At 40.2% G+C, this 15,232-nt stretch overlaps 1 protein-coding gene across 3 annotated transcripts in view; it reads right to left on the reverse strand.

The window, feature by feature from the left end:
* Positions 1 to 8,289: 8,289 nt before the first annotated feature.
* The window catches only part of LOC135470328 (uncharacterized), an 81,022-nt gene continuing 74,079 nt past the window's right edge, over positions 8,290 to 15,232 (reverse strand). For 2 of the 3 annotated variants that reach the window (XM_064749193.1, XM_064749195.1), the window contains exons 11-14: positions 13,820 to 13,972; positions 13,366 to 13,463; positions 12,770 to 12,881; positions 8,290 to 10,467 (exon numbers count right to left, since the gene is read on the reverse strand). In XM_064749193.1, the coding sequence (XP_064605263.1) occupies positions 10,277 to 10,467; positions 12,770 to 12,881; positions 13,366 to 13,463; positions 13,820 to 13,972 (554 nt within the window). In that variant the 3' untranslated portion in view covers positions 8,290 to 10,276. The remainder of the gene's footprint in view (positions 10,468 to 12,769; positions 12,882 to 13,365; positions 13,464 to 13,819; positions 13,973 to 15,232) is intronic. The other variant, XM_064749194.1, reaches the window with a different exon arrangement.

Below are 15,232 nucleotides of genomic sequence, written 5' to 3' on the forward strand. Positions count from 1 at the left end.
ACACGAACGTTGTCCTTTTGTCCATGTCGTCTAAATTCATCTGGTTGACCTTAACGTCTTCATTCTCCAGAGCTCTGATCCTGTCAAACGGCCAACAAATCGTGTCCTTATAAAAATTGGCAAATTGAATCATGACGATCCCGAATCAAATTATTTAAACATTTGACAATAAATATGCCGCTTGTCTCCTTTCTCTGACAAAGAGCATTCTTCCGCCAGGAAACAGCTGTTGCTTCTTGCCAAGGACGCCTGTTGTTTCCCAAATTCCAGCACGGCCCGATGCTGACGTTGCTATACTTGATAGCAATGTCAACACGAGCAGCAATGCCTTTCTGGAAATTAACCCGGGTTGATAAAGGCACCTGCACTCAATACCACAAATAGTCTGGGCTTTCCTTAAGATGTGTTGCTTTTCCTTCACAATAAACGTTTGGCATTATGTTGCATCGATTACTACCCACAAGGTACCGGTTTATTATTTTATGGCTAGGGAAATCAATAGAAAACCACGGTCCATTTCCAGTCCGCATTGCGTTTCGTGTTTGAAAGCCAAAATCATTTCCACTTTCCATTTCCTCCGACTCGCTGAGAAAAGTGTCGATTTACACATTTGGGAGACGCGCCATCTTACAAATCGTACAGTGTAAACATGTCGATGGAGTATGAAAAGGGTGCCAATATGTTTTACAAAGTAATTATGTACGTTGGAGATCAGAGAGTTCTAATGTCGGTGTGGACAATACAAGGATATCAGCAGTGGTTTACAGACCCTGGGTCAGGCGTGAGGCTGAGAGCTGCCAGCCAATCAACCATCGGCACTCTGATCATCTACAATGACGCTGATTATTATTCCATATTTTCCTTATTGATCAACAGACGCTATCGTTAACGGCGTTAATCCCAGTCGTTACCGATAGACGCACGTTCTCTTGGAGAGCCACCGCCACGAGGCCACTTTATGCCGGTACAAGCTTTGTTGTCCGATCACTCCAAAACGGCGTCTTTAAAATTTGATTAGTTTCCGCTTTCGCTTATCTTTTGCACATGTAAATTCGTACAATTCGTAGTGAGGTTATTGTGTTTGACAAACTGATGTATACACACAAATCACCGACATTAACATCATGGCTAGTACACTCAAAAAATTAACCTCTTAAATTTAACAGAAAATCTGTTGTTTGAGTGATACTAGAATGTATATTGTTATTATAACACAATATTCAGATAAAGGACTTTCTCTTAAATTTAACAGAGTAATTTATTGTTTTTTTTCTAGTGTGACAAGGTATGTGTACAGAATCAACATTGATTTCTTAAACATGTTTCGTGGATAAACAATATTTGGAGATCATAGTCGCATACTTGATCAACGTTGATCTAACTATTTGTAAAGTTTCATAGCTGAACTTCTAAGACTAGACATTTAACTTAATTATTTAATTTTTTCTATAGTTGAAAGCCATACTTTAGAATGTTTCACTTATACGAAGGCGGCCATATCACGTGCTGGAGGACCCGGCGAAAACTGCCAACCTTTAGCATGTGACTGACGAACTTCCTCATGCAGAAAAGTGGTCTTCAACTAATGTAAGGTTGTCATTCAGTCATTCCGGCATTGTGAACCGCAGCTACGGCCCAACAAACAGTGAGCGCAGACAAATGTACAAATTCCCTGTCCGAGGCCGGGATTGAACACGTACCTCATCGTGTCCCAGCAACTGCAAGACTGATCTTTTAAGAGTACCTATTCACATCGGTGTTTTCTTTCGTTTTAGGTTAAGCCAGGCTATATATTTCTTCTGCGACTATTTATGTTGTCGTGTATTGTGTTCAGACCAGTGGAGTTAGTGCATGCCTTCCCGCTATTATTTGCGTTGCCGTGTATTGTGTTCAGACCAGTGCAGTTAGTGCATGCCTTCCCGCTATTACTTGCGTTGCGATGTATTGTGTTCAGACGAGTGTGGTTAGTGCATGCCTTCCCACTGTTACTTTTGTTGCCGTGTATTGTGTTCAGACCAGTGTAGTTAGTGCATGCCTTCCCGCTATTACTTGTGTTGCCGTGTATTGTCGTCAGACCAGTGCAGTTAGTGCATGTCTTCACGCTATTACTTGTGTTGCCGTGTACTGTGTTCATACGAGTGTAGTTAGTCCATGCCTTCCCGCTATTACTATCGTTGCCGTGTATTGTGTTCATACGAGTGTAGTTAATGCATGCATTCCCGCTTTTACTTGTGTTGCCGTGTATTGTGTTCATACCAGTGTAGTTAGTGCATGCCTTCCCGCTATGACTTGCGTTGCGATGTATTGGGTTCAGACCAGTGCAGTTAGTGCATGTCTTCCCGCTATTACTTGTGTTGCCGTGTATTGTGTTCATACGAGTGTAGTTAATGCATGCCTTCCCGCTATGACTTGTGTTGCCGTGTATTGTGTTCAGACCAGTGTAGTTAATGCATGTCTTCCCGCTATTACTTGTGTTGCCGTGTATTGTGTTCATACCAGTGTAGTTAGTGCCTGCCTTCCCGCTATTACTTGTGTTGCCGTGTATTGTGTTCATACGAGTGTAGTTAATGCATGCCTTCCCGCTATTACTTGTGTTGCCGTGTATTGTGTTCAGACCAGTGTAGTTAATGCATGCCTTCCCGCTATTACTTGTGTTGCCGTGTATTGTGTTTATACGAGTGTAGTTAGTGTATGTCTTCCCGCTATTACTTGTGTTGCCGTGTATTGTGTTCATACCAGTGTAATTAGTGCATGCCTTCACGCTATTACTTGTGTTGCCATGTGTAGTTTTCAGACGAGTGTAGTTAGGGCATGTCTTCCCGCTATTACATGCGTTGCCGTGTATTGTGTCCAGACCAGTGTAGTTAGTGCATGCCTTCCCGCTATTACTTGTGTTGCCGTGTATTGTGTTCAGATGAGCGTAGTTAGTGCATGCCTTCCCGCTATGACTTGTGTTGCCGCGTATTGTGTTCAGACGAGCGTAGTTAGTGCATGCCTTCCCGCTATTACTTGTGTTGCCGTGTATTGTGTTCACACCAGTGTTGTTAGTGCATGCCTTCCCGCTATATTGAGGAGTGATCAGTTGATGTGTATGTTCGTAAAGTAAGCTAATTATGAGAGACAGAATTGTTCATTTCTTGCGACAAATATTCGTTCTGTGCAACGTAGGACACTATAAATATCCATCAGATAAAGCCATTTTCATTTTGTCCACCCAGATTGTCCATTAGGACATAGGCGTGTCGATCTGAAATCCCCCTGTCTGGGAGTATTTATTGTGTCTGTCATGCAGTGCACACGGTATCATGTTATGTGGCAACAAGCAGGGTCCGCTAATACGCGACGATTTTTCTAACAAATGGGCTGCTGTCGATATTTACCTAGACCGCGCACATGAGCCAGTCATTTGCGTTTATCACGGAAGAGTGAATTTTTGCACGGGACATCTTGATCTATTTGTTCACGCCGCCTTCTTGGAACGATTTTGCGTGCTTAATCTTTGAAGAGCAAAATAGCAAAACTTTGCAGTGGATCTAGAAATTATCGTAGTCATTTATTACCTATTTCATAAAGTACATATATCACTTTTTTAGATTACGGAGAACAGAAATTCCTGCTTCACCCTTTGTAGATCTTATTTCTTGTCGATCTTGTTGTGCATGCGTGAAAATATTATCTAAGATAAAAGTGCAACGTAGGCAGTAATGCAGATGAATGGGTTAGTGAATTTGTCTTCAGAAAGGATCTATGAAAACAAAAGAAAAAATATTTTAAATTTGACCCCGAGAAGTGGTTTTAATGCAACAGTGAGAAGTCAAGCAAATAAAGCTTTGTTATATTTGGTGCTAGCGTATTTTGTATATATTTGTCTTTGTTTGTTATGTTTGTATGCATCGACGTAGCCTAAGAGCCTTCACATCTCAATATTAAAGAAAGCTAAAAACAAAGATGAGGTAAGGTTCATCAGTCGACCAAATGAATACTATGCCTAAAGATACCTTCATTTAATACTTATAGATTTTTTTCTGAGTGTTATATGCAGTCAATTGTTTGAATTTACGCGTTCCATGTACTCTGACGTCACAAGAAGTTTACCCCACTTAAAAGGTTGCGTTTAAAGTGGGAATAGCTTATTTCTTCACACAAATTTTGCCTTTTTCACAAAGTTAGTATGGAAAAAATGTAATGAATGAGACCTTAATGTACCATTCCATTGGTTGTACGCAGTATAAATCTATGCGTGGGAACAGGCATTGGTATACCAGTCGTCGACCAAAATGGACGTACCCGGTCAATAATCGCAAGGCTAAGACCCAAAACGATGTTTAAAACAAACCATCAAAGAATTAAGAAAGTATATAAGCACAACATTAGGAAGTAATCACGCAAAGAGAAGCAGTCAATAGTTCTTTCCTTTCAAAAGATGCTACAAAACAAAACAGACATTCCTCACGCTCTCCATGAGTTAAAAAGCCGTTAAATTGACGACTATATGGCTTCTGGGAAAACCAGGTCTCGGATACACAACAAAAACTGGTAGAAATATATATATATGATAAAATAAAAACGGCTATTTGACCACTCTAGTAGACTTGTCATATGTTTTCTATAAAATACCAATGTTTGGAGAAAACGTGAAAATGATTTACTGAAAACTTCAATGTTATAAGAAGGATGCCAACATAGGTTTTGACAAAGACATATGCGTGTATAATCCCACCATACACGTGTAAAGCGCTTATGGATAAGATCTCTGCGTTCAAATAAAAACTGCAAGGCGCTTGCACATTAATGCGTGTGTTTTCATAAATACATGCAGTGCGTCGTTAATATTTGCAGTGTATGCTAAATGTTTATTTCTGGGTTCAAGCAAGATGTGAGATCACATTATCCATCTTTGGTCTTATCCCTGACATGAACACGGAAATTGTAGATTTGCACACTCTCACTGTTTGAGGGACTTGGGTGACATTAACTGAATGACGAACAGCTTCCGTGGGACCCTTTGCGCTGTCTGTAACGTTCGCTGAGGATCGCTTGTCTTCCATCAGTACGGCGCACAAGTCAGTAATGTGCCAAATATCCGGGTACTCCGGTTTCCTTCAGCAAATAACACTGGCCACAACTGTATACACTGTATACAAACTAAAGTGCAAAATTCAGTATTACGACTGTCCTGCTGAAAAGTTTAATCATAGTATATGCCATTGTACGGGAAAGAAAAGAAGATAATCAGTGGAGGCATCGAAAGAATATAACGTGTGATGTAAGGTTGTTTTGATAAGACTACATAAGACACTGAAATTAAAATTTCACATTATGATTATTTATACATTATATTACAAAATAACGAGTGAGAAGCAATCTCCGTCACGGAAGACAACCTCTGTAGTTCCAGTAGCATAGGCCTCTTAATCTATATTATTTATTTATGGCAAATGACCTAAAGTTTCGTCCAAAAACGTGAATTTTTAAAGGCAAATAATTCTTACCATATATTACTTTTGGTGCGTACCCTTAGATTTTTCCAGTAGAGTGCCATTCTACCTTCCAAAGAAACCGGAAAACACCTTTGTATTTATTTATTTGATTGGTGTTTTACGCTGTACTCAAGAATATTTCACTTATACGACGACTATGATTAAAACCGGGCAGAGCCCGGGGGAAACCCACGACCATCTGCTGATAGACTTTCCCACGTACGGCCGGAGAGGAAGCCTCTCCGAGAGGAAGCATGAGCTGGACTTGAACTCACAGCGACCGCATTGGTGAGAGACTCCTGGGTCATTACGCTGCACTAGTGCACTAACCGACCCTTTGTACGATCATGAAAAAAAATTATATCTCTCAGAATTAGGCAAAATGTGAGGAAATTACACCGTATCTGAATATTGTTTTATGTCGAACTATGAAATACTTCACTTATATTTGCCGACCTTAGTGCTCTTCTGCACATAACTGTATTAATATCAATACATAAATAGCTCATCATGTTACCGCCATGTGATGTATACATGAACGACGAGCTATGAGAACACAGCTGCTACCAACAAAGAGAGTCGTAGATAAAGCAAAGAAACCATTTATTCTTCGCTATTAACTTCAGTTAAAGCTACTACATTTCACTAAAAAGTTTAAGTGCTTTTTCTTGCCACCATTATTATATCTTGACGAACAGCATATTTTATTTTCTGCTTCAACAGGTGTTAAATGTCAAAAAAGCAAATGTAGTTCTGAGTTGTCCTGACGTTCTCTTGGAAAGATACAATAATAAACGTAAATTAACCCTTGGTTCTGAACATAACTCACTGTCAAACGTTTATACTCCTACATGTATAATACGTTGATAAAACACAAGCGGTTAGCTGGAAGTTTGTAGTCGATATGTCTTGATATGTAGTCAAAATGCCCACGTCATTGATACTAAAAGATTCAGAATAATGAAAATACATGGCATTTCGCTCTTTACTGAAACTTTTTACACGTATACCCTCTCAGATATTTAAGTTATTACCTACTGACTTGAATCAAATTGCCCTCTACCTTAGTGGATGTCACGAAATTCCTTGTCGAGCAGTTTGTAATAAAATTTAAAATTGTCTTTACTCGGATATTAGAAAAGGAGCAGAAAAGGTTAAATACGTAATTCTTCAAAGATTATTGTTTCGTCGAAAAATTACCACTGTTTGAAAAGTGAATGCAAGGGGTCCTATTGAAGTACATTAGTTAAGACTTTTATTTATTAGACTGATATTTTACGATGCACTGAATACTGTTTCACTTTTATTAAAGCATTAAGTCAGATTTAAGGCTGGATGGAGCGGAATAAAGACGCGAGAAACACACAGCACCCGAACAAACACCCGAAGAAAACCCCAGGCCAGGATGTGTCTAAAAGACGCCACTTCATTGGATATGGGGTTGTGCCAGAACGTGACACCTTAAGCAGCTGGACACCTTGACAAGCTAAGATGTCAACCGGCATTACTTCACTGTTATCCATATATAAATTATATGTATATGCAACCAGCAAGGACCGTTGGCTTTCATATACTACAGCTTTTAATCCATGTCGTGGCTTCTTTTTGTTATCTAGTGCGAGTTGTCGAATAAAATGTCAACCAAAATTTGAGAGCTGAACCCAATCTTGACCAGCGAGTTGCGTGTTCGAACCAACCCCCTGTTGGCTTGTTTTTGGTCTTTTTGTGAATAACAAGCGATTTGCAGTGGTTCCCTCAGTCCACTATACACGTGGTCACAGCCAAATAAGACACATACTGAGTACGGCGTAAAATATAAAATAATTGAAGACTTACAGCATAGAGAATAAAACAATGTGATAGGTGTTAAATATCACTCGTAATCGGTGAAATACAGCCACTTGTCAATTTACCTCAATCAGGGTTTTATTCCAACTGTTCACGTAAACGCATAAATAGCAGCAATTTGCACTCCACTAGTACCATGGCATCAGCAGAATTACGTAAAAAGAATCGCAGTGATGTTAATTGCAATATATCACGTAGACAGTAAAACCAAAGCAGTCACAACACTGAGATAGCTGGCAAACGGTAACACTTAAGCGGTGAAATTCTTGTCATTTTACCTCAGGGTTTTACTCTGACCGTTCACGTAAATCCTTAAATAGTGAACATTTACCTGAAAACCATGCGAAGGGACCTGGCCTCACGGATGCCTATTCAACCAGCGGACGTATCTTTTTGATGATGTAGTTATTGCTCTTGTGATTGGTCATGCAATCAGGCATCTTTTAAGCGACATGGGATTTTATGAAAGCTATATGGAGTCTTATCGACTGTTTCATTCATACTTTATCACACACACACACACGCACGCACGCACGCACACGCACACGCACACGCACACGCACACACACATACATACATACATACATACATACATACATATATAAATTAGGTTATATGGCGACTCCATTCCATGGAATGATTTGCGCCAAGACAATCAGGAGTGCATCAGGGATTTAGGCTGTTCTACTCAACGATGGTCAATCCACAGAGAACTATTGCCAGAATAATGTGTTTTAAAATCTGTATCCTATATAATAAGTTCCCAAATCTTTAAAAACTAAACTTTTCGGTGAATAAAGCACGATACTTAGAGATTCACACTTTTATCATCACCATCTTCAGGTGTTCAAATTTGAGTCTGTTAATCTGAAATTCACCCATAGTCATTTTCATCTGCATGCTCGATTCAAACATCAAAACAGTTCGACTTCAGTCATAAAAATGAAAATAAAGCTGGAAATTATCAATACCAATCTCCATTTTATTCACAATATAGAGTCCATCACGAATACAAAATCGAATATACACAATATTTGCCAACGCTATGCACCCATGATATGGATGAACAAAAATAATAATCATCATTTAAATTTGTGCCTTGATATTCAACTGGTACAGCACTGCATGAAGACAATAATATATATGGCGTCCTGGGCAAAGGGGAACTTCAGGGAACAAAACAACGTCTCAAGTACTCATACTACAGCAACAGGCTGAAATGGACTTAGCGCAAAAAACATGACGTCATGGCAATTAAACAGGACGTCATGGCAAATGCATGATAACGAACTAAGCCAGATACCGGTGATAACGGACTCACTGCTCCATAAAGTTCAAGTCACAGTCACTGTCTCTGCAAAATGCGACTCGTGTCGAGGATATAATATAAGTCGCTCAGAGAATAAGAAGAACATTGAGTGGGGTACTGAAGTTCTCAGTGAGAACGGTTATGCTGTTCCAAGCCACCGCTGTAAGGCACGAGATCCCAACCTGTAGTTCCCGTGGGAAATCTGGTTTGGCAAGTAAGTTTGAGCGAAGTAAATACGCATGCGCACGGCAGATTTCCTCTCCCCCTATACAAATACAGAAACAGATCAGGATAGGTAATACTGTATACTCTCTGAGAGAAACTCTAACGTCACTGAGTGACATCCACTCTGTGACATCTGCAATGATTTCAAAAAGAGAGAGAGAAAAAAAATAAAAATAAAAACACTCTTCTCTTGAGGCAAATCGATGACCATCACGTGTGTCCACCCAGTAACATTTACTGCACCGATGTCATATACGGAATATAGATGACCATTTCATTTTCTGTCCTCGCCACAGAGAAAGGCTCAACTTTTACAAAAACACGTGTATCACTGGAAAAAGTTTGTGCGTTGACACCGTAAGCTAACAAGGCGGAGTCCTGGGAAAAGCAAACGCTTGATGTTCCGGGTGTTAGTCAGGGATACGTTCCCACCAGTGTTCCTCTGACAGTGAAATCAAACAGGAGAGGCGCCGCTTTTTTTGGCCCGTTGATTTTTCCCCCAGTTTAGCAATCCTCGTGCCACACAGTGTCTCAAAACATCATAGCAAACCACTACATGCACTGCAGCAGCTTTTTGGACGAAATTTGGTATAACATTCGCACAGGGGTGATACGTGTATATTATATACATAAAACCATCATCTGAACCACGTGACCATAAGTCTCTGCTATGGCCACAAACTATGCTGTGTAAACATCAATATGGCGGAACATCCGAGGATCATGTGATACGAACGATGACGTCATCACATCAACATATTCTTCAACAGGAACAATGAAACATTTAGACTGGACAATGAAGACCATGGGTTGTTAGAACAGTCCGGATGTGACGATTTGTAACACTAGTTCATTTCTCGCTTTCAGTGACCTCTTGAACAGTACACACCCAGTTAGTTCATCGACATTCTCCAGTGTTTGTTTTGTAAGAAATGAAAGCTGGGTGTTAGTAGGGAAGGAGCTGCGCATTAAAGCCTCTGGAATCGGCGCAGCACTTTGCCCAAACCACCATAATCTGTGACGTCAAGGAGACGTCATCCAGCCGGATGCCATTTCCTTTATACACAATTCTCTATCCATCGGTGCTGTTGAATATATGTACTCGACCGCGAACGTTCAATGTGTGTTACAATTCACATGTCATAATAAAATTTAGTGATTTTGGACAGCTGTACATCTTTTAAACTATTTACAAGGAATGTTATCCATAAGAGGGAGGGGATCCCAAAGTGTTAAATTTATGTTCACTAACTCTTTTATCGTCACTTACAAAGTCCTCATATATTCACAGCCAGCAAGGTTTAGTCTTTCTCTCCCACTGTCACACCAATAATATATCTTCTCTGTTAATAGATGGTTTGTGTTAAAGCTAATATAATAGTATTTCTCGATTCTCTGGTCTCCATTAGTGACGTCATCTCAAGCACAACCGGTCTGTGAAGAGCACTATTACAAAGCCTAGAGTCAATGTGATTTTTCTCCAGATCACGTGACTAATACTGTCCAATGAAGTGGCAGAGCTGCCGTCCAGCACATTATTCATATCCCGTATGACGCCAGCGTTAGTACTTCCTTCAAGAGTTCGGGGATCTCGTTTACAGGTTTCTGATAAATAAAGAAGTATACTAATCAGTCAGAAATCAAGCAATACATTTATTTACTTACATGTATTTCATTGGCGTTTTACGCCGTACTCAAGCACTTTTCAACTGTATGTCTGCGGCCAGCATTCTGGTGAAAGATCGCACAGAGTTCGAGTGCATCGTTTTATTCAATGATATTTAACAAAAAGTAGTAACCTACAGATAGAAAGTTGGAATTTGGGGATATTAACGTGAAAAAATTCCCCGATTTGTTTCCACATCTGGCATGCCATAACTGTGGGCAAACTGCGACATATTCCCATTAGTTCCTTTTCCGGCAGGATTCATAAAAACAATTCTTATGCTTAGGTCTACTTTATGAATAAAAGAATCACCTTTATGTGATATTACTGTTAAATTCATATTGTTAGCGAGCTAACAAAATATCAAAATTAGAAAAACTCTCCACTTGTTAACGCAAAAGGAGCTCTCAGGCTAAACTGGTATATGCATCTTTACAACGGAAAGTTCTATACCTAACCAAAACGCGATGCTGTGTTTCATACAATAATTTTGACTACAGTACATTAAGTAATGGATGGCAAAGAATGGCAAAAAGATAGTAAAAAAGAATTGATATTTTCTGTCACGCTTGGCGCGCATTCGTCATTCAGTTCCACGGCTGACTTTTATATACGAGACAATAAACATCTCCGCTAGGGAACAGTTGCAGGTCCATCAGTGGCTTTAACAATAAAGAATTGGCAATATTCTATTTACTTTTTGAATAGATCAACGTAAAATGTCAGATTACATAACTGCGCGGGGTATTCACACATAAAATAAAGTTTGCTTAAATTTGAATATCAACTGCAATGACACCCAGTAGGTTTTCTCAACAGTGGACTTCCCACGCACTCAAGATACTATAAATAAAAGACATTTCTATGAAAAAGAGAAACTATTAAAGAGGGCTTACACTTTTGGTACTATTATTAATGCAGTCGTGGTGGCAACAACAGGAATGGAGGGCAGTTCATATAGCGTAATCCTACTTGATTGGCAGTGTCTTTATTCTTAAGGAAAAGTGCTGGTATCGATATAAAGATGTTAAGTTTAGGTTCTGAGCCGTTTGAGCCTGTAGAAATGTGGATAAGAGATGACATAAAAGGTGTAGATATCTGATAGGTTTGCTCTACGAATAACATTCAGTGGCTGGCTCATTACACTGGGTCCATGATTTGGATATGCCTTTGTAAGAGAGCCTTCATCAATAACAGGTTTAATAAATTGTTCTCCATAGGACATGGAACGAAAGGGCTAAATTCGATGTATAGCCACCTCATGTTGGAGAATTTCATTGGATGCCGGGATGAAGGTCATGACGTCACAGCTCGCCTCACTATCTCAGACACCTTTATCAGTGTCTGGCGTAGTTAGGCTGAGCGACTCCTCCTTTTCTTTCCGAGTGAAAAAAAACACAACCTTAAAGTCTGATTTGTAGTCCGCCCAGCCTTTTGGCTGACTAATTCAGGATACCGTTTGTACATCGCAGACCCAATACAAGGTGCTCTGCAGCGCGATTGGGTCGGCAGGTACACTGGACGTCTTGATAAGGGCGTATTAACTTTGGTTAACACTAATGGTAGGGAACATGAAAATGGACTGCCTGCCATACTCAGCATGCACACGCTTCGGAGTCAATTTTCTAAAACACAGCATGGAGATGGGCGGGGGGAGAGGGGAGATGATAGCGGTGAGGATGGGGTGGTGTGGTATATGAAGTTTTAAATCAGCTGAGCCGGTACCCCTATTGCTTCAAAGATGCCTCCATCATTTAGGTTAAGACAAGTAAACCTTTGGCATCTTGAACATGTGACAATTTTTCTTCGCATAGACCGTTCCTGAATTCCTGTTAGTTTGATATGGTCACAGCATCGCAAAACACGATTTAGAAAATCTTGTTTAAACCAAAGAAAACGCTAAAATGAAGTACCGCATATATCGGATGAAAGACCATTGAACAGTATTTTCATTCTTAGAATTTAAGTTAAGTGACAAAAGGCTGATGCGACATGATTGGTCTCAAAATGGTCAGAATAGGCCACCGTATAACCCAAAATTTCAAATGCATTTTACTGGGTTGAGAATAATTATTTTAAAAAATCCAGCTATTTTTGTGGACTGTGTTTAATGGTCTTTTATCTGATATATACATACTTTTTACCTTTAAGTAAAATAGTTGGAGGAAGGGACCTCGTCAAATTTCGAAGGTGCCACTCAGTAGATTTCAAATGACATCAAAATGACTTGACTGTACATACCTGGGGGTTTCATTAACTGGTAGGTGATTCTCTTGCCCAATATCTGGGGTAACATAAAGTTACACTCTTGCTCTGTGGATACTGTCCGGAATTTACTGTCCTCGCCAAATGTCTGATGAAACATGAAAAAAAGGCAAATATTTCAAATCTGAAAATATTGTGACACAGGCGGCTTCCTACTCATTGTTGTTTGTTTGGGATGTACGTATGGATGAGAGTGTGGGAGTGGGCGATCTGGAAAGGCTAGCTAAATACATGAGAGTTCCAGAGAGGAAATTTGAAAGTTGTTATTGTTATAAGTTGATATACAGCTTGATACTCGGCTATAATAAGCGCACATATTTTTTTTTTCAGATTCCTTGTTTCAAAGAGAAGACAGAGCTGATAAAAATTATTGTGTAGGGGTTGACATTATGACGCCATGTCGTCACAATTGACATCCATCCCTGCTTGGTTAAATGTCTATAAGTGCTAATTATATATAGAACAAATCAAATTAGAAGATTAGGACTCCTATAATCACAGAAAACGAATGTGAAAGACAATCTTTGCCTTAAGTGAGTAGTTTGTTTAGGTGTTGTGTTTGTTCTACTTACCACACAGGTTCCTGTCATCGCCGGATCGCCTGGCTTCTCCACGATCACGTGGATATTGTGGTCCTCAGTCCACGTGTGCAGGCACTGGAGAATTTCTACTGTAGAGATATTGGGAACAATAGGATTATTCAGTTAGCTTAACGCTAAATGCATGTTACCTCCATGTTCCAATCGAGAACACTTGAGAGGTGGAAAAAGAGAGCTATTTCCCCTCCTACATACGTTATACTCATGTTCAGTACAGAACTCAGTCGATCCGACAGTAAAAAATAACCATGAACTTTTTAAAGTAGGCCTATTCAGGAATGTAACGGTTTGGTTTCTTTGTCAAAGGTTTGAATGACAGCGACATTCGTCAAAACAAAGACCAGTGGACAATTTTTTATTGCGCTTGGAAAGATCTGAAATTTGTAAGGTTGCAAAGGCCGGTAATGTTTCCGGTGTATTTTCTCACCATTCTGTTCGTTGTTAGGACATGCCGTCTCGATTTGTATTTCTTCCGCTTTGAATCCGCATCCCACTTTAAAATTTCCGCTGCATCCCGTCGATTTGTCCTTAAATTTATAGCTACCTGCTAGAGGGCAGGGCGTCGCAGCACTGTCGGCAGCTGAGGAAAGGAAGATGGAAGAAGAGAGATTAATGCTTGCTGCCTATTACACACTGACATTGTTTATCGAGGAATCGTGCAAAACTAATCTCCACCTTAGAAACTTCCATTTCACGTGCTGTATAGAGGCCCGGATGTTGGCAGTCTCCATTAACCTTTGTATGCTGTTCTTGGTCTTGACAACTTAATGCAGCCAACCATCTCGTCTAATTACGCTTGTAGTTTCATGGATTAGTAGTTATTTTAACCACTGATAGACCTGTCGACGTAGAAAACCTTACATCCACACATTCTCAATACATCTCCATGCTGCACTGACCCTTATACCATACCGTTAAGTGCATGTTTAGAATTTTAGCGCTGAACTGCTTAATATAAAAACTGTCCAACGAAACAGGATATAGGGAATTGCGAGTTATCGACTAGGCAGGCCTTTAAGGTCCCACAGCTTATAGCCAGGTCTAGATCCTATATCGGCATCTGGGTCAGAACTTACTCATTGAATAATTCAGCAAAACGTCCGCGTTGCAGGAGTCTGTTCCTGTGACCTTTGGAATAAAAAAATCAATGCCCATTGTCGGAGGGAGATTGAACATAAATTGATGGGGTTTTCTGGGCTGGTCGGGTGTTGACATAGACAGGGCCAACACGGTAACGGACACCAGTACATGTCATAGATATGTACTATTCTATGCACCTGTCTCCTGAGCCTTGCTCTCCCGTCCCCACTCAATAGGGGCACGAGTGAAGTATAGAGGTGAATGTACAGTACACATATAAGCGAAAGCTTACGGTCGGGCCCGAAGGTCGCCGCTCCTGATTGATACAAGTTGGGTCAATCTGAGTTGCGTGGTAATCTCTAGCAGCATGAGCGATAGCCATCAATCTGTATAGTGTGAGCCTGTGGTACGGCAGCCGGCCACAAATTGCTGATGATGTCTATCATTTCGCACACCTTTCCAGGCCATAAGGCCAACGTTTTGATTATCCCACTTAGAGGGATAATTGCTAGAGCGCAGGAACCTTCGGGGATTATGCAAATCTCGATCGGGATCCGGCCTTTTCCATAGCGAAATGAACAGATCGTTAAAATCTGGCACAAAGCAAAAACAGCAGGCTGCCTCCAGTGTAAAGGGTAGATCAACAGCCACGGCTGAATCAACATACAGCCCTAACAGTGCGCGTATATATATGTATGTATGTATGTATGTATATACACGTGCTATACTACCTATTACAGCCCTGAAGTCAGAGAATGAT

This window comes from Liolophura sinensis, chromosome 7 (assembly GCF_032854445.1).
Source record: "Liolophura sinensis isolate JHLJ2023 chromosome 7, CUHK_Ljap_v2, whole genome shotgun sequence".
Taxonomy (NCBI): domain Eukaryota; kingdom Metazoa; phylum Mollusca; class Polyplacophora; order Chitonida; family Chitonidae; genus Liolophura; species Liolophura sinensis.